The sequence below is a fragment of the Rhinopithecus roxellana genome, chromosome 19, assembly GCF_007565055.1.
Source record: "Rhinopithecus roxellana isolate Shanxi Qingling chromosome 19, ASM756505v1, whole genome shotgun sequence".
Lineage (NCBI taxonomy): Eukaryota > Metazoa > Chordata > Mammalia > Primates > Cercopithecidae > Rhinopithecus > Rhinopithecus roxellana.
Window position 1 is genome coordinate 45,315,595 of NC_044567.1, and position 24,607 is coordinate 45,340,201.

General features: G+C 42.1%; 2 protein-coding genes across 10 annotated transcripts; one reads left to right on the forward strand and one right to left on the reverse strand.

Annotated features, from left to right (window-relative positions):
• Nucleotides 1-3,069: 3,069 nt before the first annotated feature.
• MIS12 (MIS12 kinetochore complex component) lies at nt 3,070-7,561 on the reverse strand. Of its 4 annotated transcripts, XM_030923412.1 has the most exons (3): nt 6,772-6,966; nt 5,251-5,640; nt 3,070-5,025 (listed from the first exon to the last, which is right to left on the reverse strand). In XM_030923412.1, the coding sequence occupies exon 3, from the start codon at nt 4,983-4,985 to the stop codon at nt 4,368-4,370; it is 618 nt and encodes a 205-aa protein (XP_030779272.1). In that variant the 5' UTR covers nt 4,986-5,025; nt 5,251-5,640; nt 6,772-6,966; the 3' UTR covers nt 3,070-4,367. The 4 variants fall into 4 exon arrangements, with proteins under 4 accessions (XP_030779272.1, XP_030779273.1, XP_010354143.1 ...); XM_030923413.1 differs by lacking the exons at nt 5,251-5,640; nt 6,772-6,966 and adding an exon at nt 7,408-7,561; XM_010355841.2 differs by lacking the exons at nt 5,251-5,640; nt 6,772-6,966 and adding an exon at nt 7,144-7,452.
• A 64-nt stretch (nt 7,562-7,625) lies between these two features.
• Nucleotides 7,626-23,223, forward strand: DERL2 (derlin 2). Of its 6 annotated transcripts, XM_010355840.2 has the most exons (8): nt 7,626-7,780; nt 8,632-8,697; nt 11,717-11,790; nt 13,213-13,306; nt 14,056-14,251; nt 14,505-14,595; nt 19,765-20,611; nt 21,955-23,223. In XM_010355840.2, the coding sequence occupies exons 1-7, from the start codon at nt 7,688-7,690 to the stop codon at nt 19,868-19,870; spliced, it is 720 nt and encodes a 239-aa protein (XP_010354142.1). In that variant the 5' UTR covers nt 7,626-7,687; the 3' UTR covers nt 19,871-20,611; nt 21,955-23,223. The 6 variants fall into 6 exon arrangements, with proteins under 6 accessions (XP_010354142.1, XP_030779275.1, XP_030779277.1 ...); XM_030923415.1 differs by lacking the exons at nt 11,717-11,790; nt 21,955-23,223 and adding an exon at nt 11,583-11,632 and having other exon boundaries at nt 19,765-20,262; XM_030923416.1 differs by lacking the exons at nt 11,717-11,790; nt 21,955-23,223 and adding an exon at nt 11,583-11,632 and having other exon boundaries at nt 7,665-7,780; nt 8,635-8,697; nt 19,765-20,262.
• The last annotated feature ends 1,384 nt before the right edge of the window (nt 23,224-24,607 follow it).

The following is a 24,607-nucleotide window of genomic DNA, read 5'->3' on the forward strand; positions in this document are numbered from 1 at the left end:
ATAGCATGCAATAGGAAAGGAATAGTTCCCAGAGGAAAACCGAAGGGTCATGCATGCTAGGCAGGTAAAAATATCAGATATCCAGTAAACTGACTTTCGGTAAGTCACAAAGGATGAAGGCAACGCCAACTGTTTTGGGTAATTTGGGTTGTCAGTCGTAGGTAAATATATGGAGACGGTGAAGTAAGCAGTGGTTTCTGAGTATCATGGAACAGTAGTAAGTTTAAGTTGTTGAGAAACAGTTAAAATTTAGGCTATTTGAAACAGTCGAAACGGATACTGGGAAAATGGATTAATTTGTTTTGTTTTGTTGTTGTTGTTTTTTTCTTTTGAGACAGAGTCTTGCTCTGTTGCCCAGGCTGGAGTGCAATGGTGCAATCTTGGCTCACCACAACCTCCGCCTCCGCCTCCCAGGTTCAAGCGATTCTCCTGCCTCAGCCTCCGGAGTAGCTGGGATTACAGGCATGCGCCACCATGCCTGGCTAATTTTGTATTTTTTTTTAGTAGAGATGGGGTTTCTCCATGTTGCTCAGGCTGGTCTCAAACTCCCAACCTCAGGTGATCCGCCTTCTTCAGCCTCCTAAAGTGCTGGGATTACAGGCATGAGCCACTGTGGCCGGCCAAATTAATTTTTTAACTATGTCATCGCTTGTTAGGGTCCAAGCACTGGAGATAATTATCAGGAAAACAGAGACAACCCTTGCCTTCATGGAGCTCACTTTGTTAATGATGGAACTTACCAGGTGGCAGGCTTAGTATTTTATATAGCATGAGATCATTGAATGCTCACAACCCTATGAGGTAGGTTCTAGTATTCTTCCCATTTGGCAGATGAGGAAACAGGCATAGGTGAAATGATTTGCCCAAGGTCACAGCAATGGAGCAAGATTTTGAACCCAGGCATTGTTTCTAGAGTGTGTATTCTTATTTTTACCAGCTATATTAAGACATAATTCATATAACTCACAACAAATTCATTTAAAGTGTGCAATTCAATGAACCGGGAATGAAGACATAAGGCAAATGGCAGTGAGAATAGCCTTTTATTAGGGCTTGCAGGCTAGGTTCCTCGGTCCAAAGGCGTAGGCCGAGGAAGTCGCGCTGAGGGAGGAGGGTAGGGGCTTTTTATAGCCTGAGAGGTAGGGAAGCTGGTTGTGCAAACAGGGCCTGGGGAGTCTTGAAACTACTAGGGCAGGAGTTGAGTAAGGGTCATGAGGAAGGGGTCTTTGGAAACTGTCAACCGAAACTGCTGTTTACGAACTTGTGGAATGCAGGTGAGCTGCAGGTCATGGGAGAGTGTGGTTGCCCAGCCAGAACTCTGACGCATGTAAGTCTGCGGGTGTGTACAAGGGTGTAGGGAGTCTTTAACAAAAGGCCTGCTACACCGGGTAGCGCCGCCATGTTGGGTCTAGATTCCTGCCTAACACCAAGTAGCTGGGATTACAGGAGCACGCCACCACACCTGGCTAATTTTTGTATTTTAGTAGGGATAGGGTTTCACCATGTTGCCCAGACTAGTCTTGAATTCCTGAGCTCAGGCAATCTGCCTGCCTCGGCCTCCCAAAGTGCTGGTATTACAGGCATGAGCCACTGCACCATGCTTGTTTTTGTTTTGTTTTGTTGTTGTTGTGTTTTTTTTTTTTTTTTTTTTGCATTCACATCCATTATGCAGTGGTGAATAGGCATGACAGTAGAGAATAAACAAAACCAGGGACGGTTTGGTATTACAGAACAACAGGATCTAGTATTGGGGTGGAGGGAAGAGTGAGAAATTGGGTGATTGATGCTGGATGGGAGATGGGACAATTTTTATCCTTTATTCTATTGTGGTTCTATTTATTCTGTTCTATTGATGCATTTTTACATGTTAAAACAACACTGCAATCCAGGGAAGCAGAGAATGGGTAACCAGCTGTATATAGTTCTGATTCATTTGTAAATTTCTGAAGGGAGAATTTACTTATTGGAGGACGATAGGGACAACTATATTATTTCTGCAGAGACACCACCATGACAAACAGCAACAGTAATGTCCAGCAGTTATTAAGCATGTACTCAACACGAAATGGATCCCTGAGTTCAAACACTGGATTTCACCCTTCTATCCAGGTCATGACCATACTTCACTGTATTAAGATGAACCATATTACTGCATGTAATAACGACAAGGCCTCAGCAGTTGTTTCCTTAATAGACAGCTTATATCCTCATGAACATCTCAATATTCTGATTTCACTAACATGGCTACTAATAGGTATATTGTTTCCTGTGACTGCTGTAACAAACTGATGACTTAAAACAACAGAAATACATTCTCTCACAGGTCCGGAAGCCAGAAATGCAATCCACCTGTTGGCTCTAAGGGAGAATCTCTTCTTTGCCTCTTCCAGCTTGTGGGGGCTGCATTACTCCAAACTTTTTTTTTTTTTTTGAGATGGAGTCTTGTTCTGTCACCAGGCTGGAGTGCAGTGGTGATATCTCCGCTCACTGCAACCTCCGCCTCCCGGGTTCAAGTGATTCTCCTGCCTCAGGCTCCCAAGTAGCTGGGATTACACGCATGCGCTACCACACCTGGCTAATTTTTTGTATTTTTGGTAGAGACAGGGTTTCACCATGCTGGCCAGGCTGGTCTTGAACTCCTGACCTCAAGTGATCTGCCCAGCTAGGCCTCCCAAAGTGCTGGGATTACAGGTGTGAGCCACTGCGCCTGGCCCCAACCTGCCTTTGAGGTGGTAATACCTCCTCCTTTTGTTTGAAATCTCCCTCTGCCTTTCTCTTATAAGGACACTTTTCACTGGATTTAGGGTCCATCCAAATAATGCAGGATGATCTCCTTATCTCCATATCCTTAATTATACCTGCAAAGACCCCTTTTCTGAATAAGGCAATATTCACAGGTTCCAGGAATTAGGACATGGACCTATCTTTTCAGGGATCACTGTTCAACCCACTACAGATTTTGAATAAGCTACAAATGTGAAAAGGACAGTGTTTTCAAATGAGTAAAAAGTCATACTGGAAAGAAATATACTATGGCATTATAGATAGCAAAAAATAAAAACCAAACAGTTTAAAACACATATATTTAATGTACAGAATTGGAAAAAAGACTTCTTGATGATAAACATATTTCATGTAAACACAAGCTTTCAGTATCTATGAATATTTCATTGCAAATACACCCTAAGTTACTTCTTCTCTACATAAAGGAGAAACTCCAAGTTCTGCTCTTTAGGAAGACATGGAGGGCAAGCAACACCTTAGGAGTGGCCATTGCTATTTCTCCCCTTTCCTTGGGTGACCTAACATTTTACAGGGACTAATGACGTAAAGAAACATTAGATTCCATTGAGTTTAAACACAAATTTCCCACTGAGGGAATTACATATTTGATGCTTGTAAGTATGAATAAATAATTAAATATTAGGTATAAAGCAGATTCCGAAACCAACTGAAGTATGAAAATAAATTGGCATAGATACCTAACAGTCAGTAAAATTAAATTTCACTACTGAGTATGCTACATGTTTCCTTCTCTGTTCCAGTGGGTCCTCTTTTTTTGTGTAAGGTCTTCTCTGGCCGGACTCTTAAGACAGTCAATTGCTTAACATCACCAGGATTTTTGTCAGGAGATTTATTTTGGAAATAAACCAATTTCTTTTTTATTAAATTTTTGCTACATGCTTCTTTCCACTACATATTGACTCCCTGATGTAAGAAAATTTACAGGGTGAGAGCAAGTACTTTGTGTTGGCTGTCCCGCAGTGTAATGACTGGTTAATAAAAAAGCCACTCAGCCTGGGCAATATAGTGAGGCCTCATTTCTGCAAAAAAATTAGCAAAGCATGGTGACATGCACCTGTGGTCCTAGCTACTTGGGAGGCTGAGGCAGGAGCATCACTTGAGCCAGGGACACAGAGGTTGCAGTGAGCCAAGACTGTGCCACTGAACTCTACTATAACCTGGGTGATAGAAGGGGACCTTGCCTCAAAAATACTACTACTAAAGGAGCCACCCGTTTGATCCTTTTCTCATCTAGTCTCATCCAAAGAGTAAGTCAAAATCACTGAGGTCACAAAGGACTTATGACCAAGGTATAACTCTGCAAATATCTTTAACTGGCCATGGCTTCTTCGTTTGATCCCTTCCCACTTATTAGAAGACTCTAAGGAACAGATGCTGCAGCCTAGTTCAAAGTAGTACACACATACCTCAGGAAAGTGGACCAAAAAAGAAGAAGACACAGAATACAAGAAAGAGTTGACAAAGCAAATCTAATAAAAAGTATGGTTGGCTTGAACAGTCATTGGTATAAATTCCTTATGATTCTACTTTTTGACACGCTTCTCCTTTTGACTACTGAGCAATTAAGATATTTTCAGTCGTTTCGATTCCTTTTCCACACTGTCTCTAATATTCTGTAGTTTTCTGGAGTTCTGAACCAGGGACACTAAACTCTCCCTAAAATCACTAGTCCCATGATCTCTGCCAACATTTTGAAGCTCATCAAAGAAAGTCAACGTCTGTTTGAGTTTGGCCTGAACAATTTTTTGCTCTTCTAATTCTGCAAGAAGGGCCTGCTTAGTACGTAATTCAGTCTTATATTTCTCCTGTAACTGTTCAATTTCTTTCTGGAGATGCTGAAAATCTTCCTCACTATAAGGTGTCTCCTTACATTTATCTTCAGGAAGCAAGATGTTTGAGGGAATCCGTAAAATCAGCTGCAAAAACAGTTGCTCCATTTTGCTAAAAAGGTTATCAAAATGTCCTTTCATGAAGCAAAGAAACTTCTCTGTGCATTTGCGAATCTGCACTGGGCTAATGTCACAGTCTGGGATGCCATCCAGCTTCTTCAGAATAACCTGTTCAACGGCCTGCATCACTTCAAATAGGTAGTCTTGAAATGCAATATAGATCCGAAGCATGCACGTTTGTGGCGTGAAGCCAAAGAACTGGGCCTCATAGGTCATTGGATCCACAGACATCTTGACTTATTTTGCTATGTTATTTTCAGGTGTGAAAAACCTGCAAATGTAAAAAGGAAATAATTCATTGGGGAAAAAAAATCTTCTGCATGATAACAAATCACATTACAGATAGCAAACAAAGCAGCAAATAAATAAAAAATAAGGAGTTTGTGTTCCTTTATACCTGATATCACTTCCACAACAGGATATAAACTCTTGCCTCTCTGAGGCTCCATCAGCCTATACCCTCCCTTTTCCCCTCCTCATTGTTCACTTCCTTTACCTGTGACTTTGGCACAGATCACAGTCTTCAGAATTACCATCCTAGACAACTTTGAAGTCTAGACAGATGACTTAACCAATGCCCTAGAGACGCAGTTTCTTGAGCTTCAATGACCTACAGCTCCACCTTTTAGCCACCTGGCTCTTGATATTTGTAACCACTCTTCCAAATTGCTTCTACTTTTTGACTACTGCTTCCTATAAAATTCTTCCAATTCTTATATACTTATATTATACCCTAATCTTCAAGATTTACAGCCCCTCCACCCTCTTTCTGTTCTCAGCCTCTCCCACTTCTCTTCTTTCCTTATTCATTTTGGGCCTCATGATCTATCATTTTGATCACTCCATTGCTGATGTCCTCAATTTGCTTGATCTCCAGCCAAGCCATCTGAAAAAACCCCAATTAGAAGATGTGTAAGTCCCTTGTCAGCTTTATAACCCTGACATGTTTTTTCAAGGGTCTGCAAGTAATTCCTCTCAAATATAAACATCTAGGAAAATAAACCCCTATCTCCTTGCCATTGTGGGAATTCAACTTAGGCATCTTTTTCTGAGATGAAATGATATGCTTGTCATAGAAATAAGAGTTTTATTATTCAGATAAAGGCAATTAGCTAAAACAAACTGCTACTTCAATTATCAGGTGAATTTAGGATGCACTTTATGAAATAATTTGCAATAAGCAGTACAGTCAAATCTTCTTATGGGAAGATGCAGCTAATCTTAAGAATTTATGTTTGTAGGCCGAGCACGATAGCTTATGCCTGTAATCTCACCACTTTAGGAGGCCAAGATGGAAGGATCACCTGAGGTCAGGAGTTCGAGACCAGCCTGGCCAACATGGTAAAACCCTATCTCTACTAAAAATACAAAAATTAGCCAGGCGTGGTGGTGAGCACTTGTGATCCCAGCTACTCGGGAGGCTGAGGCAGGAGAATCACTGGAACCTGAGGCGGAGGTTGCAGTCAGTCAAGATCGTGCCCCTGCACCCCAGCCTGGGCAACAGAGACTCCGTCTCAAAAAAATAAAATAAAATAAAAATTTACGTTTGTAATAGCTAAATATAGAGTGGTTATAACTGTTTGGCCGTATATGTAAGGTAGGACTGCTTTCTGTTTTTCTTTTTTTGTGTGAGACATGTTCTGGCTCTGTCACCCAGGCCGGAGTGCAGTGGCACGATCACGGATCACTGCAGCCTCAACCTCCCAGGTCCAAGCAATCCTCCCACCTCAGCCTCCCAAGTAGCCAGGACTACAGGTGCAGGCCACCATGCCTGGCTAATTTTCTTGCTGTTGTTATTTTTGTTTTTTTTTTGTTTTTTTTACAAAGTCTCACTCTCTCGCCCAGGTTGGAGTGCAGTGGTATGATCTCGGCTCACTACAACCTCGGCCTCCTAAGTTCAAGTAATCCTCTTAGCTCAGCCTCCCAAGTAGCTGGGATTACAGATGTGCGCCATCTCTAACAACAACAACAAATACACTTCCTTGATTAACTCCTTCCTTTGAGTTCCCATCAGGACCTCTCTTCGGGCACTGACTGATAAACTTCTACCGCCTCATCTTCTCTGCTAGACTTAGAGTTCCTGAAGGCAGAATAAATGCGGCTTGATCAGTATTTGCCGATTCAACGCAGAGGTGCCCAGGCCATCTCAGTGAGTTGAGCTAAGACCCGACGATCGCGCTGGACAGGACACAGAAGCCAGAGAGCCGGAACTTCCGGCCGGCTCCCGGCTTCCGTCGGGCCCCGAGCCCGCGCTGCATGCTGGGACCTTCAGGTCGGAGCCAGCTGTAAGGCCGACCCACAGGCCCCCGCGCTCCCTCGCGATGCCGCCTATGCCAGTCTCGCCCGTACCCGCTTCTCCTCAGAGAAAATGCTGCCCCGCAGTACTTACCGGAGCGACCATGAGGGTCACGAATTCGAGCACACACAGGCTTCCCGCCACCTCCTTTAAACCGCCGCTGGCTTGCCAGGGACAGACGGCGCGGTTGGCTCCCCAAAATTCCGACTGATACGCGCCTTGGCGAGCGAAAGTAAACGCGGGATACTCTCGCGTTCCTGATTGGCTGGTTGGGGACACCTCAATTATGACAGAAAGGGGCCGGGCGGGAAAGTTAGCTGTGGCCGGCGGGGATTGGCAGAAGGAACCTGTACTTACTCGCTTTTCCCGGACGTTGGCTGGTGGAGAAGCCAGGATGGGGAGATGGGGCGCTGGGGGTGGGGGTGGGGGGCGGGGGCGACGCAACTCGTGATTGGCGGATGTGCCTTCCTTAAGTCTCCACGGATTGGCGGCTGGCCGATTGCTTGGCGTTGATTGGGCAGCCGCGCGAATGCCAAAGCGGGCGCGAGGGAGGCCTTTGGGCCCGCCCAGCCGCCGGGGCCTGCTGGCGGAAGGGGAAGTGGGGGGGGGGGGGCGGTGGCAGGCGACGGTGGGGAAGATGGCGTACCAGAGCCTGCGGCTGGAGTACCTGCAGATCCCACCGGTCAGCCGCGCCTACACCACGGCCTGCGTCCTCACCACCGCCGCCGTGGTGAGCAGCTGCAGTGCCACCTTCTCATTATCTGGGCTGGATATGACTGGGTCTTCAGGAAACTGGGGTTTGGGCTTCGGGGAGGCCCAGAGGGGCTGGTCCCGGGGATGGGTGGAGACGTACAGGGATTATGTGGGGTTCGAGTTGGCGCCGAGAATGCTTATCCAGTGACCTGAGAAGGGAGTGCTGCTTCGTGGGGGGTCAGGTCAGTTTCTAAGAGATGAGGGCCGGACCTATACCGGGTTAGGGTTGCGGGAGCCTCCCACCCGAGAAATGCGTCCGAGAGCTCTGCCAATGGCTAGGTAGTACCGTGGTGACTAGTGAGAGGAAGGTCCGTTTTATGAAGAAACAGGAATGAGGAAAGCAAGGTGGAAACTGTCCAGAGGGGAATGGCTTATAATAAAGAGGGTCTCTGGGTAACAAGGGGCTAGCTGGAGGTACCCAGCCCTAACGGTGGCAGGGTCTCGAGTCTCCGTTATTTCAAGTGAGTTTTGTTGTTTCACACAGCTGTTTCAGGTGGTGCCCATGTGGTGGGTAGATTCATAGCAGCTGTTTTTATTTGTCTTGTGTCTAAAATATCACCACCTGTCTGCCTCATTTCTTCATGTCAGCCTCAACTATTGCAACATAAAACAAACTTTTTTGTGTTAGGTATTGAGGATACAAAGAATTCTACCAATTCTAGAGAATTCTTTACCAACCTCTTCCTCTGGCCTAAGAAGAAAGGCTTAAAGGAAGTCAGTCTAACTGACCGAGAGTTGGAAATTGCTAGACCTACTAATCCTTTGTTGTAAATGATGAAATTTTGTTTCTTGGTTGATTTGCTTTAAGAAGCTCTTTTTCTATTTCAGCAGTTGGAATTGATCACACCTTTTCAGTTGTACTTCAATCCTGAATTAATCTTTAAACACTTTCAAGTAAGTGGTTCATCACAATAGTGATTAATGCTTCAGTTTCTTCTTTTTCTTACTGTTTAGTAGCAAATCCCGTTGTACACTATCCTAAAAAAGAACCCAGTGGGGGACCTTTGATTATAAGTTGTCTTGTCAGGATGTAAAGCAGTGATTCTGCAGCCTGGTTGGACTTGAGAATCCCTTAGGGAACTCTTAAGAGATTCCCAAGCTCCTCAACAAGTACCAAATCAGAATTTGCAAGGGTAGGAATCAAAATCTGTGTTTTATTTTTAAAGCTCCCTGCATCATTTTGATGTGTCCAGTTCCTGTATTCAGAAATCACTGGTTTAGACTTAATGTTGTAGTATGAGAGGAGAGTGACCAGCTAGCTGCTTAGGGGTTGTCTTGCAGGGATGGTCTTATTTTGTCCATTCACCACCTAGGCACGCCCACCACCTTGGTGTTATCATGATGGTCCAGAAACTCAATTCTGTTAGTGCTTTTAAATTGTGATCTGTCTTCCAGCGATCAGATCATACTAACAAAATTCCAAACATCTAAAGCTACATGGTGGTTTATTAGATTACAGTGGGAGATGGTCCTTTCCGGTGATTAAAATGTCAAAAGAGGCTGGACGCAGTGGCTCACGCCTGTAATCCCAGCACTTTGGAAGGCTGAGGCAGGCAGATCACCTGAGGTCAGGAGTTCGAGACCAGCCTGGCCAACATGGTAAAGCCCTGTCTCTACTAAAAATACAAAAATTAGCCAGGCGTGATGACACATGCCTGTAATCCTAGCTACTGGGGAGGCTGAGGCAGGAGAATCACTTGAACCCGGGAGGCGGAGGTTGCAATGAGCCGAGATTATGCCAGCCTCTGAGACAAAAGCGAAACTCTGTCTCAAAATGCTGAGAGAGACAAGGATTTGTCTGTTCCAAGATGGTCTTACAGACCATAGTTGGAGTAGGGGAGAGACCCAGAAGCCAATAATTGTGCCAATAAATGTGTTGACATGCTGTTCCCTCTGTCTCAAATGTGTTTCATTCACTTTATACCCACTGAACTCTAGCTTGCCTTTCAAAACGCAGCTTTTGTGTAACCTTTATGTACTCATCCTCCTTTGTTTTAGAGCATCTCTCACCTTTACTTTGCAGTTATGTGTATGCTTGTCTCACTAGGATGAGGACTCTAAAATCTGGATAATTAATATGTAGAACTGAATTGTTTCAACTTTAATAGTTACCAATTCTCAAGAATTTAGTGATTTGTAAAGTAGTCCTGTCATCTCTTGTCACTGTGTTCCCACAATACTCACGTGGAGCTGTAGTTCCATCCAAGTAAGTCTTGCTTCCTACTTGGCTTGCTTGGTTTTACTCTGCCTGGGGTTAAACTCTTGATGACATTTGGAGTGAGGAGTTTGAGATTTGCCGTCAGCGTCTCCATCTACTCCTGCGGGTCCTTGGTCAGGACATTTAAAAGTTCAACTTTCAGCTGAATAACTAGTGTTCAGCTAGTAGTTCAACTTTTAGCTGAATAACTAGTAGCAGCTAGTTATTCAACTTTTAGTCTTTTAGTTTCCTATCTGTGAATTAGCTTGCTTGTCTCACAGGATCACAACAGATAGTAGACATTTTAAAATGTTAAGCACTCTACCATTGTGAGTGGTTACTGTGGGTGTGGAGAGGTTGGGTAGGGAAGGATGTATCAGGGTTTCCAACAAGAAAATGAGTGTTTGGCAGGGTGCGTTGGCTCACGCCTGTCATCCCAGCACTTTGGGAGGCTGAGGTGGGTGGATCATTTGAGGTCAGGAGTTTGAGACCAGCCTGGCCAACATGATGAAACCCTGTCTCTACTAAAAATAAAAATATTAGCCTGGCGTGGTGGTGCACACCTGTAATCTCAGCTACTTGGGAGGCTAAGGCAGGAGAATTGCTTGAACCTGGGAGGCAGTGAGCTGCAATTGTGCCACTGAACTCCAGCCTGGGCAACAACGAGACTCTGTCTCAAAAAAAAAAAAAAGAAAAAGAAAATGAGTGTTCTTGTATCTCCCAAGTAGACTGTAATTATGAGAGCATTAGTTCTTACAGTTGGCCATTTGTTCAGGTTAGAACTTGGGTATTTCCCTTAGAATTTTCCTTTCTGGCCAGGCGCAGTGGCTCAGGCCTCTAATCCTAGCACTTTGAGAGGCTGAGGTGGATGGTCCCTTGAGGCCAGGAGTTTGAGTTAGCCTAGGCAACATAGTGAGAACCTGTCTCTCTTTTTTTTTTAAGTTTTAATTAAAAAAAAAAAAAAGGCCGGGCGCGGTGGCTCAAGCCTGTAATCCCAGCACTTTGGGAGGCCGAGATGGGTGGATCGCGAGGTCAGGAGATGGAGACCATCCTGGCTAACACGGTGAAACCCCGTCTCTACTAAAAATACAAAAAAAAAAGCTAGCCGGGTGAGGTGGCGGGCGCCTGTAGTCCCAGCTACTCGGGAGGCTGAGGCAGGAGAATGGCGGGAACCCGGGAGGCGGAGCTTGCAGTGAGCTGAGATCTGGCCACTGCACTTCAGCCTGGGCGGCAGAGCGAGACTCCGTCTCAGAAAAAAAAAAAAAAGAATTTTCCTTTCTTTTTGATGTTTCTGACTGCCTAATGTAAACATTTCTCAGCAATTTATATTAGACCCTGAAGTTTTTCTCTGGTATGTCAGTTCTGTTTATTATATGATGATACTACACATGAAAGCCCTGTTTTCTGTTTGGCAAATTAACCTAGCCTTCCTACCAAACTTTCTCAATAAGATGATCACAATTTAAAATTTTCTGTCCTATTATTATAAATGTCACAGTCCCAATGATGTCTTTCAGACTTTGAACTAAAAGCAGCAAAAAAAAATCTAACATCAGATTATATGCCCTTGTTTTTGTTTCAGAACAGAATATCGCCCTGTCCAAGGCTTCTCAACCATCGCAGTCATAGGATGTATCTTTTGTATTAATATGGAACTGTTTCCTGGTAATTTATTTTACTTAATACATCTTTCTCTTGATTTTTTTTTTTTAACAGATATGGAGATTAATCACCAATTTCTTATTTTTTGGGCCAGTCGGATTCAATTTTTTATTTAACATGATTTTTCTGTATCCTTTATTAAATGGGGTCAGCATCAAAACTTTGTTTTCTTAGGAAGTAAAAAATTAAGTTGAAACTTTTAATCCTGTTATTTGTTTTTGGTACCATCTTAGCTGTAATTTCTGGGTCGGTGGTACATAAAGTAGTTGGTTAGGTAGTAATGTTTTGAAAATGTTTGTAGGTCACTGTTTGTTCAAATGGGAGGTTTTAACCATAAAAAGATAGCACCTCTGCTTTTTTGTTATACAAATCTGATCAAGGGAGGGGAGAATTGATTTGAGACATACCTCCACAGTAACACCAACAGGTACAAAGCGGTAAAACAACCTGAATACAATGATAATTTAGCAGAATTTGGGCATACGTTTTGGTGTGGGTTCATGAGGAGTGGGAACTTGAGATCTCCTTGGGTCGTGGTTGCTGGAACTACTGGCTGAAAGACAGTGGTTGTGTCTGCTGGGCTTGTCAAGTTCCGTTTTGTTGAAAGGAAAACCCCAGCTCTGATCCAATGGCAGTTGGGGCCACAGAGCAGGGCTTTCCTCCTCCACCCCTGCCCTCTGTATTAAGAGGGAGTTACAGTTCAGCTCATCTGCAGCTACATTCCTTCCCGAGGATGGCAGGAATCCATTTTAAGTCCTGTGTAGTGTATCTTTCTGAGAAGTTTCCAGTAAAGTTTTTTCTCATCATGATTCATGTTTATTGACAGTTGCTCAACCTGCCAGGCCTGGAAAAGTAGTTTAGCACACAAGGCTTCTTGCTGCAGATTTCTTCCAAGTTAGGACGTGGAGAAGCAAAGATGGTGCAGATTAAGGTGTGCCTGAGCACAGGAAAGACAATACAAATTTTTAAAGGTTTAGTAGGGGACTGGAGGGCCGGGTGTGGTGGCTCACACCTGTAATCCCAGCACCTGGGGAGGCCAAGGTGGGTGTATCACGAGGTTAGGAGTTTGAGACCAGCCTGGTCAACATGGTGAAACCTGCTCTCTACTAAAAGTACAAAAATTAGCCTGGTGTGATGGTGCACAACTGTAATCCCAGCTACTCAGGAGGCCGAGGCAGGAGAATCGCTTGAATCTGGCAGGCAGAGTTTGCAGTGAGCCGAGATTGTGCCGTTGCACTCCAGCCTGGATGACAGAGCGAGACTCCGTCTCAAAAGAAAAAAAAAAAAAAAGGATAGGGGACTGAAAGCATGTCTGTGTGTCATCTGTGTTAGTTCCCAGCCAGGGGCAGTTTGTAAAAAATGATGCTGGTCTTGACCTTTTCTAAAACGCTTGGTAAAAGAGTAATCACATTACCACTCAAACATTTCATACAAATGAAGACTTGACTTCTTACAAATAATATGGAATCCAAGTGTACTTACAAGATAACATTAAGTTTTTACTTTGTTCATATTCGTGTGCTGAATATTTTCTTAACTTGGAACTTAAGATATCGTTACTGTCGAATGCTAGAAGAAGGCTCTTTCCGAGGTCGGACAGCAGACTTTGTATTTATGTTCCTTTTTGGTGGATTCTTAATGACCGTATCCTTCAACAAATAGAAAACCTATGGGAAAATGTTGAGGAACACCCTGGCTCTTCCTAAAACTTGTCATCTGTCTCCCACAATTCTCTAGATATTCGGAACAAACAGATAAAAGTAGATCTCCAGATCTTAGCTTCAGGGCACTATCATTTATTTTACAGCACATTTTCTGTGACAAGTTTCCAAGCCTAGCAGTCGGACAGGAAGAGCAAGTCACAGGAACTTTTAACCCAGGTGGGTTCCTGTTAAGCATCTCAGTTATATCATTGCTGCTTGGCGTACTTCACTTTTAAACTAAGTTGGTAAGACATTTACTTGGTGGCTTTCAAAACCAATAAATTATTTTTCAGAAAAAGAATTTTCATCTCTACAATAGACTTAGATATGGTACGGTCCGACAAGATGGTTTTGTTCCAGCTAGCTTTATTCACCTCTGTAAAGGTGCTAATCGTGAGCAAGCTTTAATTATTGAATGAAGAATTAACACATTTTCCAAAGAGGCAAGAACTTACCGAAAGCAGAATTATTTGTTTGAAGTAGCTGGAAATCTCCATAATTTAGCCTAAGCAGATTTTTGCCTGGTTGCTCTGGGCAATTATTTTCTGGGTTTGTTTCCTTCTGTTCTAAAGATGTAGCAACTTGACTTTTCCAATTCAAACTTCTGTTAGAACACAATCTTTAGTTCACCTGCTCAGTCTTCCCTCTTAAACTTTTCATGTTGATATTTTCCTTAATGCCATCTGCTAGCTTTTTGGTCTGTTTGTGAGCTTAGTTTTCTTGGGCCAGGCCTTTACAATAATGCTCGTCTACGTGTGGAGCCGAAGGAACCCCTATGTCCGCATGAACTTCTTCGGCCTTCTCAACTTCCAGGCCCCCTTTCTGCCCTGGGTGCTCATGGGCTTTTCCTTGTTGTTGGGGAACTCAATCATTGTGGACCTTTTGGGTAAGGCTCTTCTCACTATTTTTTAAATCATTTTACCTGTAAAAGTAATTTAAAAGTATTTTACCACTATTTTTCTTGTTTATTCTGTTTGACTTTCATGTATTACCTATTGTAAAATACTACAATATTAGTTCATTAATTTTTAATAATTATGTTGACATTCATCCTAAATATAGTCAATTTATGTTGGTAGGTCTACCTGCAATCTAAATTTTAATTCTCTCCCTCATCCTTTATTTCTGCTTGACTCTAGGTATTGCAGTTGGACACATTTATTTTTTCTTGGAAGATGTATTTCCCAATCAGCCTGGTGGAATAAGAATTCTGAAAACACCATCTATTTTGTGAGTATTTTAACACCAGGTTACATCCTGTTACAGGCAAACCAGGACAGGGGGCATGATCTGTGTTTTCTTTGGCTCCCCTAGCTCCTAGTACACATAGTTCAGGTCAGTAACTATTTGCAGATTGAGCAGTCTGGCTGCAGTTGAAGAGCACTTGGATTGAGTAGGAGCAGACAGTGCCAGGGTTGTGGCAAGAGCAAGGTTAACAGGCTGAGGATATCTTGGGAGTAACCTGGTAATTGTTGTTCCAGATGACCACTAGAACTTCCTATTCCAGGAGGAGCCTGCTGGTTTTATGAAAGCCACTGAAGTAAGGTAGCAAAATGGGCAAAACTGATGAAAGTTTCTGATGGTGGACTTTGTGGCATGCCAAGCAGGTGGTTGAGATAAGAAGTGAAGCAGAGTGCAAATAGCTTTGGACTGGAAACCAGGTGTAGCTGTCCCACTGACCAGCCATAGAGCAAGTCCCTTCTTTTTTGCAATTCAGTTTCCTGAGGTAGAACTTTGATTTCTTTTTCTTTTTTTTTTTTTTTTTTAAACATGAGGTCTTGCTCTGTCACCTAGGCTGGAGTGCAGTAGAACTTTGATTTATGAGACCTCTTTCTACTCTGGAATTTGGTATCCTCGGGAGATGCTATATTAAAAAGGGCTCAATTGAGAAGTAAAATGTGAGTTTTTGTTATAAAATGTTTGTTGTAGACTAGTTAAGCAAAAAGAAGAAAGTGAAATTGTCTACACTTGGGTATAGCAGTGGCTACCATTGTTAACTTTTCAGTGTATATTCTTCAGTCTTTACTGTCTGTGTACTTTTTAAAAAACCCTGAGCCAGTCAAGGCCGTCGTGCACTATGACTGCACCTGTGAATAGCCACTGCTCTTCTTGGGCCAGGCCTTTAACATAGCCACTGCATTCCAGCCTGGACAACATAACACATTCCTGTAATCCCAGCACTTTGAGAGGCGAAGGCAGATGGATCGCTTGAGCTCAGGAGTTTGAGACCAGCCTGGGCAACATGGCAAAACCCCATCTCTACAAAAGCTGCAAATGGTGGTACATGCTTGTAATCCCAGCTACTTGAGAGGTTGAGGTGGAAGGATTGCTTAAGCCCAGAGGGGTTGAGGCTGCAGTGAGCCAAGATCGCACCACAGTACTTTGGGCTGAGGGACAGAGTGGCATCCTGTCTCAAAAAACAGTTTTTGTAACCTTGTAAACTTAATATGTCAGAATTGTTTTTTCCATCCTAAAGTGTTACGAAATTATAACAGGTGATATTCCATGGTATGGATATGGATTTTGATGGACATGGACATTAGTGCTTGGTTTTCTCTTCTATAATTAGAGTGGTGAATATCCTTTTAGCTAAATCTCTGCACACATCCATGATTATTCTCAAAAGATAATTCCTAGAAGTGGAATTGCTATTTTGTTGCCAAACGCCTTCCAGAATGGATGTTCAAGTTTACATTTCAACTAGCATTTATAACTGTTCCATTTCCGCACATCCTCATTAAACAAGGGAGGTGTTTTATTTACCCTTTCCTAGTTGAATAGTTATAGGATGATGTTTCATTATTTAGGATTTTTAAAAAATGTTTTGAAACAATTTCAGTCCTCTAGGAAATTACATATGCAGTACAGGGTCTCACTCCATTGCCCAGGCTGGAGTGCAGTGGTATGATCATAGCACACTGTTAAACCCCTGGGCTCAAGTGATCTTCCCACCTCAGCCTCCTGAGTAACTGGGACCACAGATGCACACCACCAACCTCTGCTTATTTGCTTTCTTAAATATTTTTTTTTGTGGAGATAAGGTCTTTCTATGTCGCCCAGACTAGTCTCAAACTTCAGTCCTCAGGCGATCCTCTTGTCTCTTGGCCTACCAAAGCACTGAGATTACAGGTGTGAACCACTACAGCCCACTTTTTATTTAATTTTTTTATTTTTTGCAATTGTTTTCTGGCACAACAAGATATACCAGGCCTATCCTGTGCTCTCCTTGATCCAGTCCTAGAATCAGCTGTTTCTTCAAGGAGCCCTGGTTCCTTTAAAGTGGAGAATGGTATTTAGAAGCCAAGATCTGGGTGCTAGATGTGCTCATTGCTATTGGAGTGTTGCTATTCCCAGATCCTCTCAGTGAACAGAGCAGTGGAATTATATGTATGTATGATAATGTATACAAATGTATATTTTTAGATCTATGTATTTTTAAAAACATGGGTTTATACTATACTCCCATTTCTAGTACTACTCATGGTTCATTCTAGCTTTTTTCCTATTTGTTTCCTCCAGTATTTTATTATGAAAATTTCCAAACTTATAGGAAATCAGAAAAAAATTAGAGTGAGCTTCATGTAGCCACCACATAGATTCTATAATTAATAGTTCCCTATTCTTTTTTCACACCTTTCCCTACATCTAGCTTTCCAATCCAAAATGTATGTGCCATTATATGTATACTTAATTCCTTGTATACTTGAGTTCAGTATTTATGTGCAACAAAATACACAAATCTTGAGTATGTCAACTGAGTTTCTATAAATGCACACTTCTGTATATCTATCAAGACAGAATATTACCATCAATCAGAACGTTCCCTGATATCCTTCCTTGTCAATCATTGCACCTGTCCCCCAAGAAGCAATTGCTATTCTGATTTTGTTCCTTTGTAGATTAGTTTTTCATGTTGTGCAGCATGAGTAGAATCGTACAGTACGCATGTACTCTTTGGTAAAAGACTTCTTTCATTCAACATAATGTTTTTGAGACTCATCTGTGTTCTTGTATTTATTGGTAATTTGTTCCTTTTTATTGCTGAGTATTATTTGGTTGTATGAATGTACCACTGCTTTCCATCTGCCCTTTCCATCTGTCCTAACCTGATTCTTATTATGATTAATGTTTTACCTACCTAATTATCCCTCATATGTAACCAGTCTTTTGTGATAGTCTCCACCTCCCCCATATGGATGCCTGGCTCATCTCACTCACCCTCAGATTCCCCAGACCAGGCTGCCCTCTTAGGGGATGCCTCCCCACCCTACTCAGGCTAACATCTCGTCGGGCCACCTCCATGTGTGCGTGGTCTGATGGGGCTCTTGACTCCCTATACCAGGCTGTGCCCTCACCCCCATCCTGCTAATGTTTGGGCAGTAGAAAGGGGTCTCAGTTTTGTTTTTGTTGTCGTTGCTACGGATTCTCACTCTGTTGCCCACTTGAGTTCAGTGGCTCAGTCTTGGCTCACTGCAACCTTCCCCTCCCAGGTTCAAGCGATTCTCCTGCGTCAGCCTCCTGAGTAGCTGGGATTACAGGCATGCACCACGACACCCGGCTAATTTTGTATTTTTAGTAGAGATGTGGTTTCACCATGTTGGCCAGGCTGGTCTTGAACTCCTGACCTCAGGTGATCGGCCCTCCTCGGCCTCCCAAAGTGCTGGGATTACAGGCATGAGCCACCACGACTGGCCGGGATCTCAGTTTCTAATATACTTTCCTTTGATTATTGTTAGAGCAAACATTCCCATGTTTATTAACCACATGGATTTCCTTTTTGAATTGCCTATTCAGCCCTTTGCCCATTTTTTCTGTTGGTTTGTTTTTATTGTTAATTCGTAAGAATTTTAAAAACTCGTTTTGAAGTATACTTTTTCTGACTCCAGTATAAATTAAAAGTTTTCAAATACATTTCTAATTTTATCAACTGTGGGGGATTACAAGTAGAAATATAAGTGCAAATTGAGGATGCTCCTTTAATGGTTCCTTGTTTACTGAGGTTTTGAATTACTACATCATAGTACTTAGAGAGTCTTTTGGACATTTACTATCCCCTCCTATGTTCTGCAGTAATTTTTCTTGGGATACCTTGTGAATTTTTTAAAACTTTTCTAGTAAAATAATACCTAACATAAAATTCACCATCTTAACTCATTTTAAATGTTCAGTGGCATTAAGTATATTCATACTGTTTTGCTGCCGTCACCACCATCCATAGAACTCTCTTCATCCTGCAGAACTGCAACTCTGTACTCATTAAACAACTCGCCACCCCAGCCACCACCATTCTGTTTTGCTTCTCTGAATTTGACTACTCTATGTACCTCATAAGTGGAATCATACAATATTTGTCCTTTTTTGTCTGGCTTGTTTCATATTTCATTTAGTGTAAAGTTCTCAAGGTTCATCCATGTTGTACCATGTGTCTGAATTTCCCTCCTTTTTTTTTTTTTTGAGACAGTCTTGCTCTGTTGCCCGGGCTGGAGTGCAATGGAGCAATCTCAGCTCACTGTAACCTGTTCCTCCAGGTTCAAGCGATTCTCCTGCCTCAGCCTCCTGAGTAGTAGCTGGGATTACAGGCATGCGCCACCGCGCCAGGCTAATTTTTGTATTTTTGGTGGAGACGGGGTTTCACCATGTTGACCAGGTACAGTAGCTCATGCCTGTAATCCCAGCATTTTGGGATGCCGAGGTGGGCGGATCACCTGAGTTCAGGAGTTCAAGACCAGTCTGGCCAACATGATGAAACCCCGTCCCTCCTAAAAATACAAAAATTAGTTGGGCATGGTGGCGGGTGTCTGTAATCCCAGCTACTCGGGAGACTGAGGCAGGAGAATGGCTTGAACCCAGGAGGTGGAGGTTGCAGTGAGCCGAGATCGCACCACAGCACTCCAGCCTGGGCAACAGAGCAAGACCCCCATCTCAAAAAAAAAAAAAAATTCTATTCTATGTATGTACCATATTTTGTTCATTCACCTGTTGATGGACACTTGGGTGATACCTTGGTTATGGGGAGACATTAATGATAAATATGTGAAAGTCAGGTTACAAAACAGATGTAGTGTGATCTAACTTTTGTAAAAGTACATAATGTAAAAGTTCCCAAAGAATAACTAAAACATTGACAATAGTTACCTCTGGGAATTTAGGATATTTTGCTCATCTCTGTTTCCTCCTTCTCTATAATTATTATGATTTGGATTGCTTTTCTAGTAAAAATCAGTGAAAGATAAAAGCTAATGTAAATGTTAATAATTATAGATGCTCTTACAATATGTTGACTGTTTAATTGGCAGGCTTACCTATGGGTGGAAACCCTGTGGGACCTGAACTGACCTTGTAGTACTTTGGACCTGAGATGACTCTGGGACCAAATTATATCTGTTGCCTGTCTTTTAGGAAAGCTATTTTTGATACACCAGATGAGGATCCAAATTACAATCCACTACCTGAAGAACGGCCAGGAGGCTTCGCCTGGGGTGAGGGCCAGCGCCTCGGAGGTTAAAGCAGCAGTGCCAATAATGAGACCCAGCTGGGAAGGACTCAGTGCTACCCACTGGGATTCTTTTATCCTTTGTTGCAAAAGTGTGGACACTTTTGACAGCTTGGCAGATTTTAACTCCAGAAGCACTTTATGAAATGGTACACTGACTAATCCAGAAGACATTTCCGACAGTTTGCCAGTGGTTCCTCACTACACTGGTACTGAAAGTGTAATTTCTCGGATCCAAAAAACTGGAGAAACAAATATCCTGCCACCTCTCCCAAGTACATGAGTACTTGATTTTTATGGTATAAGGCAGGGCCTTTTCTTCCTCTTGATAGATGAGGCCATGGTGTAAATGGAAGTTTCAGAGAGGACAAAATAAAACTGAATTCCATTTTTCTCTCACTGTATTAAAGCTTTTGTGTGTGATCTTTTAAATTCTGATAATGTATTGTAGCTCTCCTGCGTAGATCTGAGCTCAGAACAGTTTACACAGCTGTTCTTCTGTGTCTTCACAACTTTTAACTGGATTTCATTTCAGGATTGGAACTGCGTGGCTGCCATGCTGTGGTTGTATACATCTTACTAATTCAGAATGCAAGAGTCACCAGGAAGATGATTTATTTCTGTCATCTGGATAGGTTGTTTCCATCTGGGTTTTGCAAAACTTTGTCAGACAACGTGGGAAAAAAAGCAGGGAGGATGCTTCTTGTAGCAGTAGGAATTCAGCTGTAGGAAAGTCAGCTGTAAGCTAATGAGGTATCTTATTTGCTTTACTTACATCTCGTCATTAAGAAGTATCCAGGGAAAGATTGCTAAGGGCCACACTTTTGGAAAACCAGGAAGATTTTCATTGGACTTTTTTTTTTTCTTTTCTTTTTAAAAAAGTTTTAATTTAAAAATATTTTTTTTTAATAGAGATGGGGTCTCACTGTGTTGCCCAGGCTGGTCTTGAACTCCTGGACTCAAGCAATCCTCCCACCTCAGCCTCCCAAAGTGTTAGGATTACAGGCATGAGCCACCCAGCCTTTTTTTTTTTTTTTTTTTTTTAAGTTAAAAAAAAATAGAAACAGGGTCTCAGATTTTCATTCGGTTTAGAAAACAAGTTAGAATGTTGACTTTGGAGCCAGATGAACTGATTACCAGTTAACCAGGCACATGTTTTTCCAGGGTCTTTGGCTAGTTAACGTTAGTCATTTGCTTCATGACAATTCAAGAACCTTTTCGGAACCAAGTACCTAGATTACCTTCCCAATCAGGTAGAACTTAGACAGGGTCCACAGAAGTAGACACTTAATGCTGTGGTTCAATAAATAAATTAATATTAAGTCTTCCCTGAGTCCCAGCAGGTTTGCATTCACACTGCTTAAGTGACTCACAGATCCTGGAAGAGCACCCCTAGGAAAGACATGATTCCAAACAGCTTTCATTAACAGTGTGTAGGCACCGGTCCCTTTCCCAAAAGTGGACGTTAGTAGTAGTTCAACCTTTGTTAAGGGGTAGCTTTCCAGAATGTGAGATTGTCCTCAGAAAGACAGACATAGGCTTACACATAATGGACATCCTAAATAGGAATTTTCAGATTGTTTTTGAAGTGAAAAGTGTTTTAATGTCTTTAAATGGAATTGCATAACTAATGGAATTTAAGTATTTTACATGTTGCTAGTAACTTTGAATATGATGGTTGCAGTGTTATGGAAGCTGGGTCTATGGGACTGCTTTTTCTTTAAGCAGTTTAAAAAAGGTTTTTAAAGTTTAAAAGCCAATCTTAGCATGTATAATCCTTACGGGATTCTTAAGTTTTATCCTCTTGTTTTTGCTCAAGAACGCTTTATCAGTGACGTTTGTTACTTTTGTTTTTTTAAATCGTTTTTGGGCTAGAAATGAGTTTCTCTAGTTTTATTTGTTCTCCCTGAGTTGGAGTTATGCAATGAATGGCATTTTTGTGGTAAAATGCTGATCCTAAAATCCATTCACTCACTGTTCATTTCACTAGGGAATATCTGTATACGTTAATGACTGGGTAAAACAGGAAATACGTTTTGAATGTCCAGCCTAAAGGCAGGCAGTTACAGGGTTTTTTGGTTTCTCTGATTTTATAGGGTGCAAGTTCCCAGTGGCAGGATGCCCTGCTGTGCGACTACACTGTGTCCCGAGCAGTGGTCATTTCAGTCACCTCTCATCGGTTTGACCAGCCCTACAACCACCATGCCTAGCCATGTGTTGCTTGACAGCAGACCTGTGCTGGAATGGACATAAGGAAAAGTCCTTCCTTTCCCCCCAGTTTACCTCTCAATCTTAGTTCTTCCAGAACACACTTCCCTTTCCCAATGCAAATAAACTAAAAGTGAGATTTGCTACATGGACTTTTGTGACCAACTAACCTTACACATCATTTGAGGGGTTCCTGGATTCTTCCGGTAATACTGAAAAGCACACTTGACTAAAGCATAGTGTTTTTTGTTTGTTATGGAAATACGGTATCCGTTCATTTAAAAATAAATGGACATACAAATTTCATCTCCTTAGGAGATACATTTTATATACATTGCGGTGCGTTTTTTCCAGTATGGATTTCTATTTGTTTCTCTCTTCCATTTGTTTTTTCTATGTCACTCTTGTATGTCCTCATATCTTTCATACCTCTTGTGTACTCTCTAGAAGCAGAACACCCAAGTCCTGGGTCTGGATAATGAAACCCTCTGTCTCCGGGGCCTCTGAAAATAAGGAAGCATTGGAGCTATTGCCATGTTGAGTAATGGGCTTCCTAGAACTATTGTCATCTATCCTGCCAGGGTTTTATGTTGTAGCGGTTTTTCTTTGACAGGTGAATTCCAACTATGTCGTTAGTCATGATCCTGCCATTATTTTCTGTGTTCTGTAGGATGTCTCCAGGCTACTTAAACATATTTTATGAGTTTGCAATAAAATTGTTGAATCTTGTATGATCAAGTCACTCCTCTGCTCAGAAATCCACAGTGACTTCTTAGTAAACCCCTATATTATATGCATACTTGTTTTTTTCTTAACTTGACTTCCACTTCTACCTAACAGGGACCTCAACTTAAGTCTCTTCAGTTCTTCCAGGCCTGGCCTTGTTCCTGATTCCTCAAAAAATCTTGACTCTAAGGCCTATTTTATTGTCTGTCTCTGAATCCCTATAAAGCTTCAAGTCTGTATGACATTCTTACGCCAAATTATATATTGTCTTGTACTGTTCCTAGCTGGTACATGTATATTAGTCTTGTCTCCCTCATGAGAATGTAAGCTCCTTAAGGGCAGGAACCATGTCTTAATTTTTGTATCCACCACAGTGCCTAGCACAGTGCTTGGCACATGGGTGCTGAATAAATACCTTTGTTTATTGATCAGCAAAGTATTATCTGGTATTTTTAATTACAGAGGGATTAAAGTGTATGCATGCAAGCTTGAGCCTAGTTGCTAAAGCTTGTGGTTGTCTCTGAAAGTGGGATAGAGGGAAACTGAACATGATCAAGGGCAGTGATTTGGTGGTCAGAAAAGCAAAGGTGACCACCAGCTGGTATGGTCGTGATCAGACCAGCTAAGTCCACAGACCATCCCAGACAAGTTAAAAATGAAATGTGTCTGACGCTTCATCTTTTGGAGGAAGAACCAGGATATTCTTTGAATAGTTATTAGATTGTCAGTAGCTACATATGAAAGCTGCTAAACCCCAAGAGACTAAAGAAGTCTCCCTCCAAGAGACTTCTTCAGGAGAAATAGCAGATTTCAGTCTACCAATGGGAGAAATGTGGGCAGCATGGCTTGATGCATATATAGGACTTAATTTTTCAACTCTTTGGTCCTCTTAGCTTTGAGGCTACAAAATAGCTGGATCATTAGGCCAGAGATTATGGATGAGTTACCTGCAGATTGGTTACCTACCTATGTGCTTTGTTTTGACAGCACTTTTTTCCTTTTTTTTTTTTTTTAGTTTAAGCCTGTATTTAACATTGACAGATAAAAATCTTCACTTTTGGCTTTTCTTGAGAAAACTGGAAGATCTGGCAATAATAGGTCTACATGACAGCCATTGCCTAGAAATGATTAGTGGCTGCATCTAGAGGTGGCATGTGCTTCATCAAGAAATAAGTCCACCCATTTATATTACCTAAATTATTGTCATCATTAGGAGCATTGGACTCCTACATTAAGTTACTCTGGAAAGCACACTGGGAAAAAGGACTGGGATGTCTTTACTTACTCAAGGTCCATAATTTGAGAGAGAACATTTATTATCCCTTGTAGTTTTGGCTTGCCTTTCTAAATATTTCAGGGTAGGAAGTGAAAATTTATCAGTTTATTCTTAAACACAAATCTGCTACTCGTTCAACGTGCACATTTTCAGTAATGCCTGGTCACCCAACTGTCAGCAACTAGAGGAAAATTATCTTCGACCTGGAGGAAAGGGGAAGTTTTTTGTTTTTAGACTAGCTCTCTCACGAATCATGGGAAAGGAGATTTTTTAACAGGTTCACATACAGGGCGAGTTTCATGGAAACGAGCTTCAGAAGATGCCCTTCACATGAGCTGAAGCCTACGGTGTACTCTGGAAATCACACTTCCTGTAAGAGCAAACAGCTACTTGGCATTCTCCTGGTAAATTAGCAAATCGTCTAAAAACTTTTAGGAGGGAAGGAAGAACTAGTTATAATCGTACTTTTTTTGCTGCAGTTCTGAATCTTCATTGAAGTGTCTATGATGGGGTTGCACAGCCATGTAGAGAACGTGAGA